This window comes from Somniosus microcephalus, unplaced genomic scaffold, assembly GCF_052327205.1.
Source record: "Somniosus microcephalus isolate GS21.2 unplaced genomic scaffold, FLI_Smic_1.0 unresolved_chr1, whole genome shotgun sequence".
Classification (NCBI taxonomy): domain Eukaryota; kingdom Metazoa; phylum Chordata; class Chondrichthyes; order Squaliformes; family Somniosidae; genus Somniosus; species Somniosus microcephalus.
Window position 1 is genome coordinate 165,226,258 of NW_028225179.1, and position 19,650 is coordinate 165,245,907.

At 50.7% G+C, this 19,650-nt stretch overlaps 1 protein-coding gene across 1 annotated transcript in view; it reads right to left on the bottom strand.

Moving 5' to 3' along the window:
- Positions 1-19,650, bottom strand: part of LOC147096473 (tapasin-like) — a 51,008-nt gene that overhangs the window by 13,474 nt on the left and 17,884 nt on the right. The window contains exons 5-6 of the mRNA XM_085975272.1: positions 13,598-13,921; positions 6,615-6,716 (exon numbers count right to left, since the gene is read on the bottom strand). Of these exons, the coding sequence (XP_085831398.1) occupies positions 6,615-6,716; positions 13,598-13,921 (426 nt within the window). The remainder of the gene's footprint in view (positions 1-6,614; positions 6,717-13,597; positions 13,922-19,650) is intronic.

Genomic DNA, 19,650 nt, shown 5'->3' on the forward strand with positions numbered 1-19,650 from the left:
ATAGGGAGGGTTGTAGGGCTGGAGGAGGTTACAGAGATAGGGAGGGTTGTAGGGGCTGGGGGAGGTTACAGAGATAGGGAGGGTTGTAGGGGCTGGGGGAGGTTACAGAGATAGGGAGGGTTGTAGGGCTGGAGGAGGTTACAGAGATAGGGAGGGTTGTAGGGCTGGAGGAGGTTACAGAGATTGGGAGGGTTGTAGGGCTGGAGGAGATTACAGAGACAGGGAGGGTTGTAGAGCTGGAGGAGGTTACACAGATAGGGAGCATTGTGGGGCTGGAGGAGGTTACAGAGATAGGGAGGGTTGTAGGGCTGGAGGAGGTTACAGAGATAGGGAGGGTTGTAGGGCTGGAGGAGGTTACAGCGATAGGGAGGGTTGTAGGGCTGGAGATTACAGAGATAGGGAGGGTTGTAGGGCTGGAGGAGGTTACAGAGATAGGGAGGGTTGTAGGGCTGGAGGAGGTTACACAGATAGGGAGGGTTGTAGGGTTGGAGGAGGTTACAGAGATGGGGAGGGTTGTAGAGCTGGAGGAGGTTACAGAGATAACGAGGGTTGTAGGGCTGGAGGAGGTTACACAGATAGGGAGGGTTGTAGGAGATTACAGAGACAGGGAGGGTTGTAGAGCTGGAGGAGATTAGAGATAGGGAGGGTTGTAGGGCTGGAGGAGGTTACAGAGATAGGGAGGGTTGTAGGGCTGGAGGAGGTTACACAGATAGGGAGGGTTGTGGGGCTGGAGGAGGTTACAGAGATAGGGAGGGCTGTGGGGCTGGAGGAGGTGACAGAGATAGGGAGGGTTGTAGGGCTGGAGGAGGTTACACAGATAGGGAGGGTTGTAGGGCTGGAGGTGGTTACAGAGATAGGGAGGGTTGTAGGGCCGGAGGAGGTTACAGAGATAGGGAGGGTTGTGGGGCTGGAGGAGGTTACAGAGATAGGGAGGGTTGTAGAGCTGGAGGAGGTTACAGAGATAAGGAGGGTTGTAGGGCTGGAGGAGGTACAGAGATAGGGAGGGTTGTAGGGCTGGAGGAGTTACAGAGATAGGGAGGGTTGTGGGGCTGGAGGAGGTTACAGAGATAGTGAGGGTTGTAGGGCCGGAGGAGGTTATAGAGATAGGGAGGGTTGTAGGGCTGGAGGAAGTTACAGAGATAGGGAGGGTTGTAGGAGATTACAGAGACAGGGAGGGTTGTAGAGCTGGAGGAGATTAGAGATAGGGAGGGTTGTAGGGCTGGAGGAGGTTACAGAGATAGGGAGGGTTGTAGGGCTGGAGGAGGTTACACAGATAGGGAGGGTTGTGGGGTTGGAGGAGGTTACAGAGATAGGGAGGGTTGTGGGGCTGGAGGAGGTTACAGAGATGGGGAGGGTTGTAGGGCTGGAGGAGGTTACACAGATAGGGAGGGTTGTAGGGCTGGAGGAGGTTATAGAGATAGGGAGGGTTGTAGGGCTGGAGGAGGTTACAGAGATAGTGAGGGTTGTTGGGCTGGAGGAGGTTACAGAGATAGGGAGGGTTGTAGGGCTGGAGGAGGTTAAAGTGATAGGGAGGGTTGTAGGGCTGGAGGAGTTTATAGAAATAGGGAGGGTTGTAGGGCTGGAGGAGGGTACAGAGATAGGGAGGGTTGTAGGGCTGGAGGAGGTTACATAGATACATAGAGATAGGAACAGGAGTAGGCCATTCGGCCCTTCGAGCCTGCTCCGCCATTCAATGAGATCATAGCTGATCTTACCAGTTCAGTACCCCGTCCCCGCCTTTTCTCCGTAACCCTTAATCCCCTTAGCCTTCAGAAATATATCCAATTCTCTCTTGAAAATATTTATTGAATTAGCCTTCACAGCCCTCTGTGGCAGGGAATTCCACAGGCTCACCACTCTTTGAGTGAAGAAATTCTTCCTCATCTCTGTTTTAAATGATTTGCCCGCTATTTTTAGACTGTGGCCCCTGGTTCTGTGCTCCCCGGCCATTGGAAACATTCTCTCTGAATTCAGCCTGTCCAGGCCTGCCATAATTTTATATGTTTCGATGAGATCCCCTCTCAATCTTCTAAACTCCAGTGAGTACAAGCCCAAACTATTTAATCTCTCTTCGTAGGTCATTCCCGCCATTCCAGGTATCAGCCTGGTGAATCGCCGTTGCACTCTTTCCATGGCAAGAACATCCTTCCGCAGATGGGGCGACCAAAACTGTACACAATACTCCAGATGCGGTCTCACCAGCACCTTGTACAGCTGTAGTAAGGTATCCCTATTCCTATACTCAAACCCCCTTGATATGAAGGCCAACATACCATTTGCCTTCTTAATCGCCTGTTGCACCTGCATGCTCTCCTTCAGTGACTGGTGCACAAGAACACCCAGGTCCCTCTGCACTTCCCCATCTCCCAATCGATTGCCATTTAGATAATAATCTACCCTCCTGTTTTTACCCCCAAAGTGGATAACCTCGCATTTATCCACATTATAGTGCATCTGCCACGTATCCGCCCATTCCCCCAACCTGTCCAAATCGCACTGTAGCCTCCTGACATCCTCATCAGAGCCCACCCCTCCTCCTAGTTTAGTGTCGTCAGCGAATTTGGAAATATTGCATCCAATTCCCTGATCCAGATCATTTATATATATTGTGAACAGCTGGGGTCCCAGGACAGATCCTTGCGGCACCCCGCTGGTCACTGCCTGCCACTCCGAAAACGAGCCGTTTATTCCAACTCTCTGTTTTCTATCCGCCAGCCAGTTCTCTATCCACGTTAATACTTTGCCCCCAATCCCATGAGCCTTAATTTTGCATGATAATCTTTTGTGTGGAACCTTATCGAAGGCTTTCTGGAAGTCAAGGTACACCACATCCACTGGCTCTCCCCCATCTATTCTACCAGTTACCTCCTCAAAAAATTCCAGCAGATTGGTCAAACACGATTTACCCTTTGTAAATCCATGTTGACTCTGCCCGATCCTTTCCCCATTTGTCAAGTGCTCCGCTATTTTATCCTTAATAATGGACTCTAGCATTTTGCCCACAACCGATGTAAGGCTTACTGGTCTATAATTCCCTGCTTTCTCTCTACCCCCCTTTTTAAATATTGGGGTAACATTAGCTACCCTCCAATCCACGGGTACTGTTCCCGAGTCAATGGAGTTCCGGAAGATGATCCTTAGAGCATCTGCTATCTCCAGGGCCACCTCCTTAAGTACCCTAGGATGTAGTTTATCAGGCCCCGGGGATTTGTCGGCCTTCAGTCCCCTCAACTTACCCAACACCATATCCCTAGAGATACTAATTTCTGTCAGCTCCTCCCTCTCATTAGTCCCTATGTTTGCCGATATTCCTGGGAGGTTATTTGTGTCCTCCTTTGTGAATACAGAACCAAAGTATGAGTTTAATTGGTCTGCCATTTCCTTATTCTCCATTATATATTCTCCCGAATCGGACTGCAAGGGACCGACTTGGGATTTTACCAGTCTTTTCCTCCTGATATACCGATAAAAGCTTTTGCAGTCTGTCTTTATGTTTGCTGCAAGTTTACTTTCGTATTCTATTTTCCCCTTCCTGATTAATCCCTTTGTCCTCTTTTGCTGTATCCTGTACTGCCCCCAATCTTCCGGTCTGGTGCTTTTTTTTGCCAGTTGATATGCCCTTTTTTTTGATTTTATGCTGTCCCTAATTTCCCTCGTTATCCACGGTTGAGTCACCTTTTTAGGTTTACTTTTATGCCAAACCGGTATAAACATGTTCTGGAATTCTTCCATTCTATCTTTGAATGCTTGCCATTGTCTATCCACTGTCAATCCCCCCAGAAACACCACCCAATCAATCTTACCCAATTCCCGTCTCATACCCTCGTAATTCCCTTTATTTAAGTTCTGGACCTTAGTCTCTGATTCAATTTCCTCACTCTCCATCTCGACTGAGAGCTCGATCATATTATGATCGCTCTGACCCAAGGGGCCTCGTACAAGAAGATTGCTGATAAGTCCCTTCTCATTGCACAATACCCAGTCTAAAATGGCCTGATCTCGAGTCGGCTCCTCGACATATTGGTCCAGATAACCGTCCCGAAAACATTCCAGGAATTCCTCCTCCTCAGAATTTTTACTAATTTGGGTAGTCCAATCAATATGTAAATTAAAGTCACCCATGATGACAGCTGTGCTCTTATCGCACGCTTCTCTAATTTCCCTTTTTATGCCTTCCCTCACCTCCATATTACTATTTGGAGGCCTATATATCACACCCACTAACGTTTTCCTCCCCTTGCTATTTCTCATTTCTACCCATACAGATTCCGTTTCATCCGAGTTAATATCCTTCCTTTCCATTGCATTAATCCCCTCCTTTACCAGCAATGCTACCCCACCTCCCCTACCTTTTTGCCGATCCTTCCTAAATATTGTATATCCCTGGATGTTAAGTTCCCAGCCTTGCCCACCCTGCAGCCACGTTTCTGTAATCCCAATCAAATCATACTTGTTTACCTCTATTTCCACAACTAATTCATCCACCTTGTTCCTAATGCTTCTAGCATTAAGATACAAAGCCTTCAGGCTTGCTTTTTTCACACTCTCATTATGAATTAGTTTGGCCCTTTGTGTTTCTCTCCTTTGCTTATTGCTTCTCACCTTTCTACCATCTATTTCTGACTTCATATGACTTCCCTCTTTTCCACTACCTAGGTTCCCATCCCCCTGCCAAATTAGTTTAAATCCTCCCGAACCGCCCTAGAAAATATTACCCCGAGGACATCGGCTCCCTCACAGTTCAGGTGTAGACCGTCCCCTTGGTACAGGTCACTCCTCCCCAAGAACTGGTTCCAATGCCTCAGGAATTTAAATCCCTCTCCCTTGCACCACTGCTCAAGCCACGTATTTAGCTTATCTATCTTTCTCTAAACTTGTTAGCTCGTGGCACTGGTAGCAATCCAGAGATTACTACCTTTGAGGTCCTACTTTTCAATTTAGCTCCTAACTCCCTAAATTCAGCTTGTAGGACCTCCTCCCTCTTTTTACCTACATCGTTGGTACCTACATGTACCACGACAACTGGCTGATCCCCCTCCCCCTTCAGAATGCTCTGCACCCGCTCCGAGACATCCTTGACCCTTGCACCAGGGAGGCAACATACCATCTTGGAGTCTCGGTCTCGGCCACAGAAACTCCTATCTATCCCCCTTACAATTGAATCCCCTATCACTATAGCCCTATCCCTCTTTTTTCCGCCCTTCTGTGCAGCAGAGCCAGTCATGGTGCCCTGAACCTGGCTGCTGGTGCCTTCCCCTGATAAGGGATAGTGAGGGTTGTGGGGCTGGAGGAGGTTACAAAGATAGGGAGGGTTGTAGGTCTTGAGGAAGTTACACAGATAGGGAGGGTTGTAGGGCTGGAGGAGGTTATAGAGACGGAGAGGGTTGTAGGGCTGGAGGAGGTTACAGAGATAGGGAGGGTTGTAGGGGCTGGAGGAGGTTACAGAGATAGGGAGGGTTGTAGGGGTTGGAGGAGGTTACACAGATAGGGAGGGTTGTAGGACCAGAGGAGGTTACAGAGATAGGGAGGGTAGTGGGGCTGGAGGAGGTTACAGAGATAGGGAGGGTTGTAGGGCCGGAGGAGGTTACAGAGATGGGGAGGGTTGTGGGACTGGAGGAGGTTACAGAGATAGTGAGGGTAGTGGGGCTGGAGGAGGTTACAGAGATGGGGAGGGTTGTAGGGCTGGAGGAGGTTACAGAGATGGGGAGGGTTGTAGGGCTGGAAGGATTGACCAATCCCCAGCATGTTCTCTGCTCTCGGACGGGGGAGCAATGTAACCATCCGTGCAGCCATCGTCTCCCTGTCCATTCTGCGACCACCCAGTCAAAACGGGGGGGCTCGTGTGCTGCGGTGTCCCAATGAAAAAGCGTGCAGCAAAGCAGTGTGGAGCTGTGAGCCCACCCACCCCAGGCAGTGACAGTCCAGTTTCCACCAGGCCGTGTGGACAACGGGCTGATTGAAAACTCAGTCCCTTACCAGAGAGAAACGGAGGCGCTGTTGCGATTTTCTACCCGTCTCTCCGACTCCGCTCATTTCTGAGGTGTTGGGCTGAATGGCCTCTTTATATAATCTCAGTGTCAATGGAGACAGACTAGTAAAAGGAAAAAAGACCTGCACTTGTATAGCGCCTTTCACGACCTCAGGGCATCCCAAACAGCCAATGATGTACTTTTGGAGTGTAGTCACTGTTGTAATGTAGGAAACACGGCAGCCAATTTGCGCACAGCAAGCTCCCACACACAGCAATGTGATAATTACCAGATCATCTCTTTGTTCAGTGACGTTAATTGAGGGATAAACATTGGCCCAGGACGCCGGGGATAACTCCCCTGATCTTCTTCGAAATAGTGCCGTGGGATCTTTTACATCCACCCGAGAGGGCAGACCGGACCTCGGTTTAACGTCTTATCCGAAAGACGGCACCTCCGATAGGGCAGCACTGGAATGTCAGCCTAGATTTTTGTGCTCAAGTCTCTGGAGTGGGACTTGAACCCACGACCTTCTGACCCAGTGACCCAGAGGCCAGAGTGCTGCCCACTCAGCCACAGCAGAATAGATGGCACTTATGGTCTGATCAGCAAAGCAGGTTAAAGTGCGGGCATTGAGGCAATTACCTTTCGCGCTAAATAACCAGTAGAACAGTTTCAATGTTCCGTACAGGACAAAAGCACAAATGAACATCCCAATCGCATCTTCGATGGAAGGACCAGCAGCTCCTGCAAGGAGAACGAGAAACCCTGTTAATTACCTTTAGGTACCGTCGAATCCTCTTAAACGTCAGATCCTAATCTTGTACCTTTTCAGCATGAATCCTCCTGGGTCTAGAACACTACTTAGAGAGTCTCACCATCAGGATCAGGATCCCCTTTAAAGGTCAGTCACCGAGGACTTTTGTTCGGAAGCGCAACTCCTGATCTCCGCTGCGCGAGGGGATTGGCCTCAAAATCAGCAAGATGCCCATTTGTTGCAAAGCTGTATGCCCAGCCTGCGACTGTCTGCCTTTTAAAGCTAACGGACAGAGAAACTTAGGCTTGCAATCAAGTCGAATCAACATGGTTTTATGAAAGGGAAATCGTGTTTGACAAATTTGCTGGAGTTCTTTGAGGATGTAATGAGCAGGGCGGATAAAGGGGAACCAGTAGATGTGGTGTATTTGGATTTCCAGAAGGCATTCGATAAGGTGCCAGATAAATGGTTACTACACAAGATAAGAGCTCACGGGGTTGGGGGTAATATATTAGCATGGATAGAGGATTGGCTAACTAACAGAAAACAGAGAGTCAGGATAAATGGGACATTTTCAGGTTGGCAAACTGTAACTAGTGGGGTGCCGCAGGGATCAGTGCTGGGGCCTCAACTATTTACAATCTATATTAATGACTTGGATGAAGGGACCGAGTGTACTGTAGCCAAATTTGCTGATGACACAAAGGTAGGTGGGTTAGCAAGTTGTGAGGAGGACACAAGGAGTCTGCAAAGGGATATAGAGAGGTTAAGTGAGTGGGCAAAAATTTGGCAGATGGAGTATAATGTGGGAAAATGTGAGGTTATCCACTTTGGTAGGAAGAATGAAAAAGCAAATTATTATTTAAATGGAGAGAGATTACATAATGCTGCAGTACCGAGGGATCTGGGTGTCCTCGTACATGAAACACAAAAAGTTAGCATGCAGGTACAGCAAGTAATTAAGAAGGCAATTGGACTATTGGCATTTATTTCAAAGGGGTTGGAGTATAAAAGTAGGAAAGTCCTGCTACAACTGTACAGGGCGCTGGTGAGACCGCACCTGGAGTACTGCGTATAGTTTTGGTCTCCTTATTTAAGCAAGGATATACTGTTCCTAGGACTAGGGACAGGGTCACTGGCAAGGCTTGGAAGCTAAGCAGAGCCAGGCCTGGTTAGTACCTGGAGGAGTGACCATCAGGGAAGACCAGGTGCAGAAGGTCACGGAAGGAGCCCCGGGAGGGGTGGCTGGTGAGCAGGCCCGGGCGTTGGGCTGAAGATTGTCGGACAGGAGGAATGGTGGAAATGGAATGGCGGCGCGCACAGACGCAGCGGCTTTGCTTCTCCCAGGACGGTGCGATTTACGTTTAATGTTAATGTTATTTGTACTGGACTCATGGGAGCTTGCAAGATCACATTTCGTTGTTCATGTACTTGTACAATGACAATAAAGTTGAATTATTATTATTGCATTGGAGGCAGTTCAGAGAAGGTTCCCGAGTTGAAGGGGTTGTCTTATGAGTTTGAGCAAGTTTTTAAAAAAAAATTTATTCATTGATGGGATGTGGGCGTCGCTGGCTGGCTAGGCCTGCATTTAGTGCCCATCCCTAATTGCCCTTGAGAAGATGGTGGCGAGCCGCCGCCTTGAACCGCTGCAGTCCATATGGTGTAGGTACACCCACAATGCTGTTAGGAAGGGAGTTCCAGGATTTTGGCCCAGCGACAGTGAAGGAACGGCGATACAGGTCCAAGTCAGGATGGTGTGTGGCTTGGAGGGGAACTTGTAGGTGGTGATGTTCTCATGCGTCTGCTGCCCTTGTCCTTCTAAGTGGTAGAGGTCGCGGGTTTGGAAGGTGCTGTTGAAGGAGCTTTGGCGAGTTGCTGCAGTGCATCTTGTAGATGGTACACACTGCAGCCACAGTGCGCCGGTGGTGGAGGGAGTGAATGTTGAAGGTGGTGGATGGGGGTGCCAATCAAGCGGGCTGCTTTGTCTTGGCTGGTGTCGAGCTTCTTGAGTGTTGTTGGAGCTGCACTCATCCAGGCAAGTGGAGAGTATTCCATCACACTCCTGACTTGTGCCTTGTAGATGGTGGAAAGACTTTGGGGAGTCAGGAGGTGAGACACTCGCCGCAGAATTCCCAGCCTCTGGCCTGCTCTTGTAGCCACAGTATTTATGTGGCTGGTCCAGTTCAGTTTCTGATCAATGGTAACCCCCAGGATGTTGATAGTGGGGGATTCAGCGATGGTAATGCCATTGAATGTCAAGGGGAGATGGTTAGAGTCTCGCTTGTTGGAGATGGTCATTGCCTGGCACTTGTGTGGTGCGAATGTTACTTGGGGCCTATACACATTGGAGTTTCGAAGAATGAGAGGTGATCTTATTGAAACATAAAAGATTCTGAGGGGGCTTGACAGGGTAGATGCTGAGAGGATGTTTCCCCTCGAGGGGAAATCTAGAACGAGGGGGCATAGTCTCAGAATAAGGGGTCGCCCATTTAAAATGGAGAGGAGGAGGAATTTCTTCTCTCAGAGGATCGGGAATCTTTGGGATTCTCTACCCTAGAGAGCTGTGGAGACGGAGTCATTGAATATATTCAAGGCGGAGATGGACAGATTTCTAAAAACAGGGGAATCAAGGGTTATGTGGAGCGGGCAGGGAAGTGGAGTTGAGGCCAGGATCAGATCAGCCATGATCTTATTGAATGGCGGAGCAGGCTCGAGGGGCCGAATGGCCGACTCCTGCTATTTCTTATGTTCTTATGAGTGGGGAAATTGCCGATACCTGTGCTCATCAAGAGCACTGAGGTGGTCTTGGCACCCCGATAATTACAGCTGTTCAGCCATATATTCATAAAATAGATAAGGGAGAACCAGTGGATGTGGTGTATTTGGACTTTCCGAAGGCTTTCGATAAGGTCCCACACAAGAGATTAGCGTGCAAAGTTAAGGCACATGGGATTGAGGGCAAGGTACTGACTTGGATAGAGAACTGGTTGGCGGACAGAAAGCAAAGAGTTGGAATAAACGGGTCGTTTTCCGAGTGGCAGGCAGTGACTAGTGGGTTCCGCAAGGATCGGTCCTAGGACCCCAGCTGTTCACAATATACATTAATGATCTGGACGAGGGAATTGGATGTAATAATGGCCTAGAAATTCAGTGGGCCTTGCGCCCACTTAGCGCCTAAAGAGGTCTTTTGTGCCGGCGGGGGTGGTAGCGCGGAAATTGAGTGCAGCGGTATTGGCGGCGGTAGCCGTTAGCGCTGCGCCGGGACCGATGACGTCGTCGGTGTGTGCGGTGGCCCGTAACGCCCCGAAACCGCGCCGATCCCCATATTTATTTGCGGCCGCCTCCTCCGAAGCGGGCGCAAACAGAAAACGGGGCCGTCCTGCTGCCATAGTGGGGCGCTTTAAAGCGGAAGGTGCGGCCGGCCGCTTTTTCGGCAGCCGCCTGCCCGCACCTCCTTCCCCGGCCTCCTCCACCCCCCCCCGCGGCATTGCCGGCTGGTTTCCGTGGAGCCCGGCACTTCTCCGTTGTGCCGGGCTCTTTTGCCGGCACTCGCGATCGGGGCTCCGGCCGTTGCAGGCACCTCCCCCTTAAGAGAAGGAGGAGGCCTGCAGTACCGCAGCCTGCCGCACCGCATCGGGTGGCGCTGCGGCAACTAGCGCGCCGATATTCAGTTGCAGCGCCCCAAACGGAGGCGGGCACACCCTGGTATAGCGCCCGCTTCCGAATTGGGGCGCAGAAGACGAATATACGGCGTGCGCTAATGCCTCCCCGCCCAGCGCTAACTTTTGGGCGCGAGCGAGCTGCCCGCGCCCAAGTGAATTTCTAGGCCAATATCTCCAAATTTGCAGACGACACAAAGCTGGGTGGGAGGGTAAGCTGTGAGGAGGATGTCGTGAAACTCCAGTATGATTTGGACAGGTTGGGTGATTGGGCAGAAACATGGCAAATGCACTATAATGTGGATAAATGTGAGGTTATCCACTTTGGTGGCAAAAACAGGAAGGCGGATTATTATTTGAATGGCAATAGATTGGGAGAAGGGGAAGTGCAAAGAGACCTGGGTGTTCTTGTGCACCAGTCGCTGAAGGTAAGCATGCAGGTGCAGCAGGCGGTTAAGAAGGCAAATGGTATGTTGGCCTTCGTAGCGAGAGGGTTCGAGTACAGGAACAAGGATGTCTTGCTACAGTTGTACAGGGCCTTGGTGAGACCGCACCTTGAGTATTGTGTGCAGTTTTGGTCACCTTATCTGAGGAAGGACGTTCTTGCCATGGAGGGAGTGCAGCGAAGATTCACCAGGCTGATACCTGGGATGGCAGGAATGACGTATGAGGAGAGATTGTGTCGATTGGGCTTATACTCACTGGAGTTTAGAAGATTGAGAGGGGATCTCATCGAAAACTATAAAATTCTGTCAGGTCTGGACAGACTAGATGCAGGAAGGATGTTTCTGATGGCCAGGGAGTCCAGAACCAGGGGTCATAGTCTAAGGATAAGGGGTAAGCCATTTAGGACTGAAATGAGGAGGAATTTCTTCACCCAGAGAGTGGTGAACCTGTGGAATTCTCTGCCACAGAGGGCGGTGGAGGCCAGTTCATTAAATATATTCAAGAAAGAGCTGGATATATTTCTTGAGGCCAATCGTATCAAGGGGTATGGGGAGAAGGCAGGGACAGGGTACTGAGTTTGGATGATCAGCCATGATCACATTGAATGGCGGAGCGGGCTCGAGGGGCCGAATGGCCTACTCCTGCTCCTATCTTCTATGTTTCTATCCCGTGATGCCAGGTTTTGGGTCTTTCCCCACCTGGGAGCTAACCTGATGGTCATCTGCTCCTTACCTTAAGCAGCTGCTTCTCAAAGGACTGCAAATCGAGCAGCTCATCCACTCCATCAGATTACTGTCGAGCCCATAATCTGAGCTGCCAATCAGCTCCCACCGACTGTCCTGCGGACCGAGGCAGGAGCGAGCCATTGGGAACAGCTCAAGGTGCAGCAACCTGTCCCACACTAGACAAAAGGCAGCTTAAGGGAGCGTCCACAACTGAGCGTCAATATTAAACACCTTGCGAGTCTGCTTCTAACAGGACTATGATTCGAAGAAGGAAGCTCTCAGATTGACCAGTACATGGCCTTGATGCAGAATATTCCTTTCAAACCAAAGTGTTCAAAAATAACCACAAATTACACAACATGTAATTCTCCTGATGCTGAGATTCTCTCTTTAAAAGTGGTCTCTTTCCATTGGGGACTGCACAGCAGCAACACCTTGCATTTATACTGCACCATTAACGTAGCAGAACCTCCGAAGGCACCTTGCAAAAGTGTGACCAGACAAAAATTGACATTGAGCCAACGGAGGAGGTATTAGGAGGATGAACACAAGCTTGGTCAACGAGGTAGGTTTTGAAAAGGGTCTAGCGGGAGGAGAGAGGGGTTCAGGGAGAGAATTCCAGAGCTTAGGGCCTCGGCAGATGAAGGGACTGCCGCCCATGTGGGGTGAAGCGAGTGGAAGATGTACAAGAGGCCAGAATGGAGGAACACAGATAGGGAGGGTTGTAGGGCTGGAGGAGGTTGCAGAGATAGGGAGGGTTGCAGGGCTGGAGGAGGTTACAGAGATAGGGAGGGTTGTGGGGCTGGAGGAGATTACAGAGATAGGGAGGGTTGTAGGGCTGGAGGAGATTACAGAGATAGGGAGGGTTGTAGGGCTGGAGGAGGTTACAGAGATAGGGAGGGTTGTAGGGCTGGAGGAGGTTACAGAGATAGGGAGGGTTGTAGGGCTGGAGGAGGTTACAGAGATAGGGAGGGTTGTAGGGCTGGAGGAGGTTACAGAGATAGGGAGGGTTGTAGGGCTGGAGGAGGGTACAGAGATAGGGAGGGTTGTAGGGCTGGAGGAGGTTACAGAGATAGGGAGGGTTGTAGGGCTGGAGGAGGTTACAGAGATAGGGAGGGTTGTAGGGGCTGGAGGAGGTTACAGAGATCTCAGAGGGTTGTAGGGCTGGAGGAGGTTACAGAGATAGGGAGGGTTGTAGGGCTGGAGGAGGTTACAGAGATAGGGAGGGTTGTAGGGCTGGAGGAGGGTACAGAGATAGGGAGGGTTGTAGGGCTGGAGGAGGTTACAGAGATAGGGAGGGTTGTAGGGCTGGAGGAGGTTACAGAGATAGGGAGGGTTGTAGGGCTGGAGGAGGTTACAGAGATAGGGAGGGTTGTAGGGCTGGAGGAGGTTACAGAGATCTCGGAGGGTTGTAGGGCTGGAGGAGGTTACAGAGATAGGGAGGGTTGTAGGGGCTGGAGGAGGTTACAGAGATCTTGGAGGGTTGTAGGGCTGGAGGAGGTTACAGAGATCTCGGAGGGTTGTAGGGCTGGAGGAGGTTACAGAGATAGTGAGGAGGCAGTGCAATTGGAATACTCATATGCAGCCAGAATGCACACAGCCACAGCTGATAATATTGTAAACATGGCAAAGAGGTCCTGATCAAATCACAGAATCATAGAAGTTTACTGCACAGGAGGCCAGTCAGCCCATTGTATCGGTGCTGGATATTGCGACTCCCTTTAAAAGGGGCGTTGGGAGCAAGGCAAGGCTCCCTCTTTAAAGTGATGCAGGTGAAGAATGTTGGTCACTCGAGTGGGTCAACAAGCTGGAGAGATGGCAGGAGGATCACCCTACGAGCTTGCGTTCCCGGTGCAGAGACTCTCAGGCCAGGCGCACACTGCAATATCGAAGCGTGAAGGCCAGCGCTGATCTGCACACAAACTCCTAAGGTTGGTCCTCGTGCCTTGACCTCGGACTCTGGGGCTTGAATCGAGTCGAGGTCTGACACTCATTCAAGCACCAACTGCGTTACCTCCTGGTTTACGTTGTCTTTACCTGCCACCTTCAGCGCGATGCTCTTCCTGACCGCTGACTTCACAGACACGTGGTCAACATAACAGGTGTAGACCGTGTCGTGATCGCCCACGCTGGCTTTGATGGTGATGTAACTTGTCATGTTGTACGTGCCGTCAGGGTTTCTGCGGTGGCCACTCAGCCAGCTGTCGGTGATGAGGTCGGCGCTGCCGTTACCAGATTTCTTTCCCATCCACGTCACGCTCACATCCAAGGGGTAGTAGGAGCTGATCTCGCACAACACCTGCTGTTCCTGGCCAGGTATCAGGTACAAGGGATCTGGGCTCAGCGTCAATCTTGGGGGCTCTGTCAACGTAAATTCAAATAACTATTAACTAGCACTTTCTGTGCATGTAATGTGCACATGGATGTCTATCACCCAACAGCTGTCAGCCGTGGCTCATACAAACATAGAAACATAGGAGCAGGAGTAGGCCATTCGGCCCCTCGAGCCTGCTCCGCCATTCAATGCGATCATGGCTGATCATCCAAATTCAATACCCGGTCCCGGCTTAAGGAATATATCCAACTCCTTCTTGAATATATTTAATGAATTGGCCTCTACTGCCTTCTGTGGTAGAGAAGTCCACAGGTTCACCACTCTCTGGGTGAAGAAATTCCTCCTCATTTCTGTCCTAAATGGCTTACCCCTTATCCTTAGACTGTGACCCCTGGTTCTGGACTCCCCGGCCATCGGGAACATCCTTCCTGCATCTAGTCTGTCCAGTCCTGTCAGAATTTTATAAGTTTCAATGAGATCCCCTCTCATTCTTCTAAACTCCAGCGAGTATAAGCCCAATCGACCCAATCTCTCCTCATACGTCATTCCTGCCATCCCAGGCATCAGTCTGGTGAATCTTCGCCGAACTCCTTCCATGGCAAGAACATCCTTCCTCAGGTAAGGCGACCAAAACTGCACACAATACCCAAGATGTGGTCTCACCAAGGCCCTGTACAACTGCAGCAAGACATCCTTGCTCCTGTACTCAAACCCTCTCACTACGAAGGCCAACATACCATTTGCCTTCTTAACCGCCTGCTGCACCTGCATGCTTACCTTCAGCGACTGGTGCACAAGGACGCCCAGGTCTCGTTGCACTTCCCCTTCTCCCAATCTATTGCCATTCAGATAATAATCTGCCTTCCTGTTATTGACACCAAAGTGGATAACCTCACATTTATCCACATTATACTGCATCTGCCATGCATCTGCCCAATCACCCAACCTGTCCAAATCATCCTGGAGTTTCTCGGCATCCACCGAGTAGTACCCTCGTCTCGGAGTCTGAAAGTTGATGGTTCAAGCTCCTCTAGGGACTTGAGCACAATGGCCCAGAAATTCGGGTCCCCATGGGTGAGTACATGCTGTGTACTCACCTGTTGGGCCAACGGAAGTGCCGGTTTCGCGCATGCACTGAAAACCGGAACTTCCGTTCCCTTGAAGGAAGGGGTTCGAAGGTCAAACGCGTGCGCCGGAGAGGCAGCGCGTAGACCTGGAACTTCCGCTTTTTTCACAGGTTTCTCAGTGCGGGTAAGTCCCTAGCCGCTGCGTGTGGAAAAAGCAGGCGCAAGGCCTGCTTTTATCAAGGTAAGAGGTGAAGTAAAATTAAAACATTTTTTCCCCCACAGGTTTATCATTTTAAAATAATTTAAAGAAAGGTATGTTTATTTTTAGCCCCGTTAATTCATATTTTCAAAAATTTAAAAAATTTTTTAAATAGTTAATTTATAGTTATTTTAAAAATGTGATTTTTAAAAAAAAATTTATTTGAAGTTCTACTTAGGTTTTGGGGCCGATCTCTATTCATAGATTTGACAGGTCTTCCTGTCAAATCTATGAATGGAGATTCCCTGCTACCATTGGCTCCCCATGGGCCACGTGATACCAGGGATGCTGCGAACTAAATGCGCCCCTGGGATACGCAAGCACTGCGCGCCAGCAGTTGGAGCAGGCCCAGGCTCGGAATTCCATGCGGGCCCACAGCTCAACGGCCGGCGCGCTAGGTAAGTGCAGGTCGGGGGGCTTGCGCCTGCGGGAAGCCCCCCGACCCGAATTTCTGGGCCAATGTAACTGGACACCGCAGCGCATTGCTGAGCACACGAATGATCTGCACCCAGGGTTTTGAAGATATGCACATTGTGGAGCAGGGCATACCTCCGAGTCTGGGAACTGGCTGGCCCGTTCTCCACACCTCATCCAAAGGTTAGGGATAGACTGGCAATCATCGGAGCTAAATTTCATAGAATCAGAGAATAGTAAAGCACAGAAGGAGGCCATTCGGCCCATCGAGTCTGCGCTGGCTCTTTCGAAGAGCAATCTAGTTAGTCCCACTCCCCCGCTCTTTCCCCATATCCCTGCAATTGTTTCTCCTTCAACATAGAAACATAGAAGATAGGAGCAGGAGTAGGCCATTCGGCCCCTCGAGCCTGCTCCGCCATTCAATGCGATCATGGTTGATCATCCAAACTCAGTACCCCGTACCTGCCTTCTCCCCATACCCATTGATCCCTTTAGCCTTAAGAAATATATCCAACTCCTTCTTGAATATATTTAATGAATTGGTCTCTACCGCCTTCTGTGGTAGAGAATTCCACAGGTTCACCACTCTCTGGGTGAAGAAATTCCTCCTCATTTCTGTCCTAAATGGCTTACCCCTTATCCTTAGACTGTGACCCCTGGTTCTGGACTCCCCGACCATCGGGAACATCCTTCCTGTATCTAGTCTGTCCAGTCCTGTTAGAATTTTATAAGTTTCCATGAGATCCCCTCTCATTCTTCTAAACTCCAGCGAGTACAAGCCCAATCGACCCAATCTCTACTCATACGTCATTCCTGCCATCCCAGGTATCAGCCTGGTGAATCTTCGCTGCACTCCCTCCATGGCAAGAACATCCTTCCTCAGATAAGGCGACCAAAACTGCACATAATACTCAAGGTGTGGTCTCACCAAGGCCCTGTACAACTGCAGCAAGACATCCTTGCTCCTGTACTCAAACCCTCTCGCTACGAAGGCCAACATACCATTTGCCGCCTTAACCGCCTGCTGCACCTGCATGCTTACCTTCAGCGACTGGTGCACAAGGACACCCAGGTCTCGTTGCACTTCCCCTTCTCCCAATCTATTGCCATTCAGATAATAATCTGCCTTCCTGTTTTTGCCACCAAAGTGGATAACCTCGCATTTATCCACGTTATATTGCATCTGCCATGCTTCTGCCCAATCACCCAACCTATCCAAATCATACTGGAGTTTCTCGGCATCCTCCTCACAGCACACACGCCCACCCAGCTTTGTTTCATCTGCAAGATTGGAGATATTACATCTAGTTCCCTTGTCTAGATCATTAATACATATTCAAGTATTTATCCAAGTCCCTTTTGAAGGCTACTATTGAACCTGTATCCACCGCCTGATCAGACAGTGCATTCCAAATCCGAACCACTCGCTGCGTAAAAAAGATTTTCCTGTCAATTTCCTTAAATCTGTTCTCCCCCTGGTTAGCGACCCTTCAGCCAATGGAAATGGCTTTAGTTCTGAGGCGGGATCAGAGAAACTGGGACGCCTTGCACTGGAAGAGAGTACGTCAAGAGGAGGAGATCCGACTGGGGGGGCTTCAGAATTCTGAGGTTTCGGGAAAAACAAATTCACTGGCCTGCGAGTCGGTAACCACGAGGATAAATTTATCAGCACCAAAAACAGTGTGGACCCAGAATCCATAACATCTTTCAAAAGGGAAGTGGATAAACACCTGAAAAAGAAACGGTTAAAAGAGTATGGGGAATGGGGCTGAGGGGAGAGCTGTATCAGAGAGAGGGCACGGGGGGGGGCGATGGGGGAATGGGACTCAGGGGAGAGCTGTATCAGAGAGTCAGCACGGCGGGGTGATGGGACTGAGGGGAGAGCTGTATCAGAGAGAGGGCACGGGGGGGCGATGGGGGAACGGGACTCAGGGGAGAGCTGTATCAGAGAGTCGGCACGGCGGGGTGATGGGACTGAGGGAGAGCTGTATCAGAGAGTCGGCACGGCGGGGTGATGGGACTGAGGGAGAGCTGTATCAGAGAGTCGGCACGGGGGGGGGAATGGGACTGAGGGGAGAGCTGTATCAGAGAGTCGGCACGGGGGGGGGGCAATGGGGCTGAGGGGAGAGCTGTATCAGAGAGTGGACACGGGGGGGGGGGAATGGGACTGAGGGGAGAGCTGTATCAGAGAGTCGGCACGGCGGGGTGATGGGACTGAGGGAGAGCTGTATCAGAGAGTGGACACGGCGGGGTGATGGGACTGAGGGGAGAGCTGTATCAGAGAGTGGACACGGGGGGGGGGGAATGGGACTGAGGGGAGAGCTGTATCAGAGAGTGGACACGGGGGGCGACTGAGGGGAGAGCTGTATCAGAGAGTGGACACGGGGGGGGGGGGAATGGGACTGAGGGGAGAGCTGTATCAGAGAGTGGACACGGGGGGGGGGGGGAATGGGACTGGGGGAGAGCTGTATCAGAGAGTGGACACGGGGGGGGGGGAATGGGACTGAGGGGAGAGCTGTATCAGAGAGTCGGCACGGCGGGGTGATGGGACTGAGGGAGAGCTGTATCAGAGAGTGGACACGGGGGGGGGGGGGAGAGCTGTATCAGAGAGTGGACACGGGGGGGGGGAATGGGACTGAGGGGAGAGCTGTATCAGAGAGTGGACACGGGGGGGGGGTGGGGGGAATGGGACTGAGGGGAGAGCTGTATCAGAGAGTCGGCACGGCGGGGTGATGGGACTGAGGGAGAGCTGTATCAGAGAGTCGGCACGGCGGGGTGATGGGACTGAGGGAGAGCTGTATCAGAGAGTGGACACCGGGGGGGGGGGGGGCGGCGATGGGGGAATGGGACTGAGGTCAGAGCTGTATCAGAGAGCGGGGCAAATGGGGAAAGGGCCGGGGATTGGGTGTAGTTGGATACTCTTGCAGAGAGCCAGCGCGGACACAATGTGTCGAATGGTATCCTTTTGTGCTGCATGAATCTATGGACTGTGATGCCCTCACTGTGAAATAGCAAGTCAATGCCTTGTTCCTAGGCTGATGAATGAAGAATCACAACTAGGCTCAGGTACTGGAAGGTGTCCAGCACCTACGGCGCTGTACCCCAGCAGAGGGGAACATATTCAGGAGAGACTGGGGCCACCGGACAGAACAAAACATCAGAATTACTGCACCCATGATATCTAGAATATATTGAAACTCTTGCAAGAGTGTTGCAGAAATTTTGAACTGTCACGCTTATCTGTGACTAGCTTCTGTTTATCACACTTGGTTCCTGGCCCAAAAACAGGCAGCAACATTTCGTAAATGTCTGTTTCGATATTTCAGTTGCTCTTACACAGACATGATAGGCTGATAAATGAAGGCTGAATGGCCTCCTTCTGTGCTGCGCACATCTTTAGTTCTGCTCCCTGTGACGCATTCCCTGTCACACTTTGTTATCAAAGGCCTATCCTCACTAGGAGCAATGGCACGGGAGGTCTAGCAGTATCAAAAAGAACTCGCGGTTAATAAGAAGCAGGAGTAGGCCATACGGCCCCTCGGGCCCGCTCCGCCATTCAATAGGATCATGGCTGATCCGAATCTAGACTCACGTCCGCTTCCCTGCCCTCTCCCCGTAACCCCTAATTCCCTTATCTGCTAGGAAGCTGTCTATCTCCATTTTAAATTTATTTAATGTCGCAGCTTCCACAGCTCTCTGGGGTAGCAAATTCCATAGATTTTCTACCCTCCGAGTGAAGAAGTTTCTCCTCATCTCAGTTTTGAAAGGGCAGCCCCTTATTCTTAGATTATGCCCCCTAGTTCTAGTCTCACCCATCAGTGGAAACATCCTCCCCGCATCCACCCGATCAAGCCCCCTCACAATCTTATATGTTTCGATGAGATCGCCTCTCATTCTTCTGAACTGCAATGAGTAGAGTCCCAACCTACTCAACCTTTCCTCATACGTCAACCCCCTCATCTCCGGAATCAACCGCCTCGAGAGCAAGTATATCTTTTCTTAAATGTGGAAACCA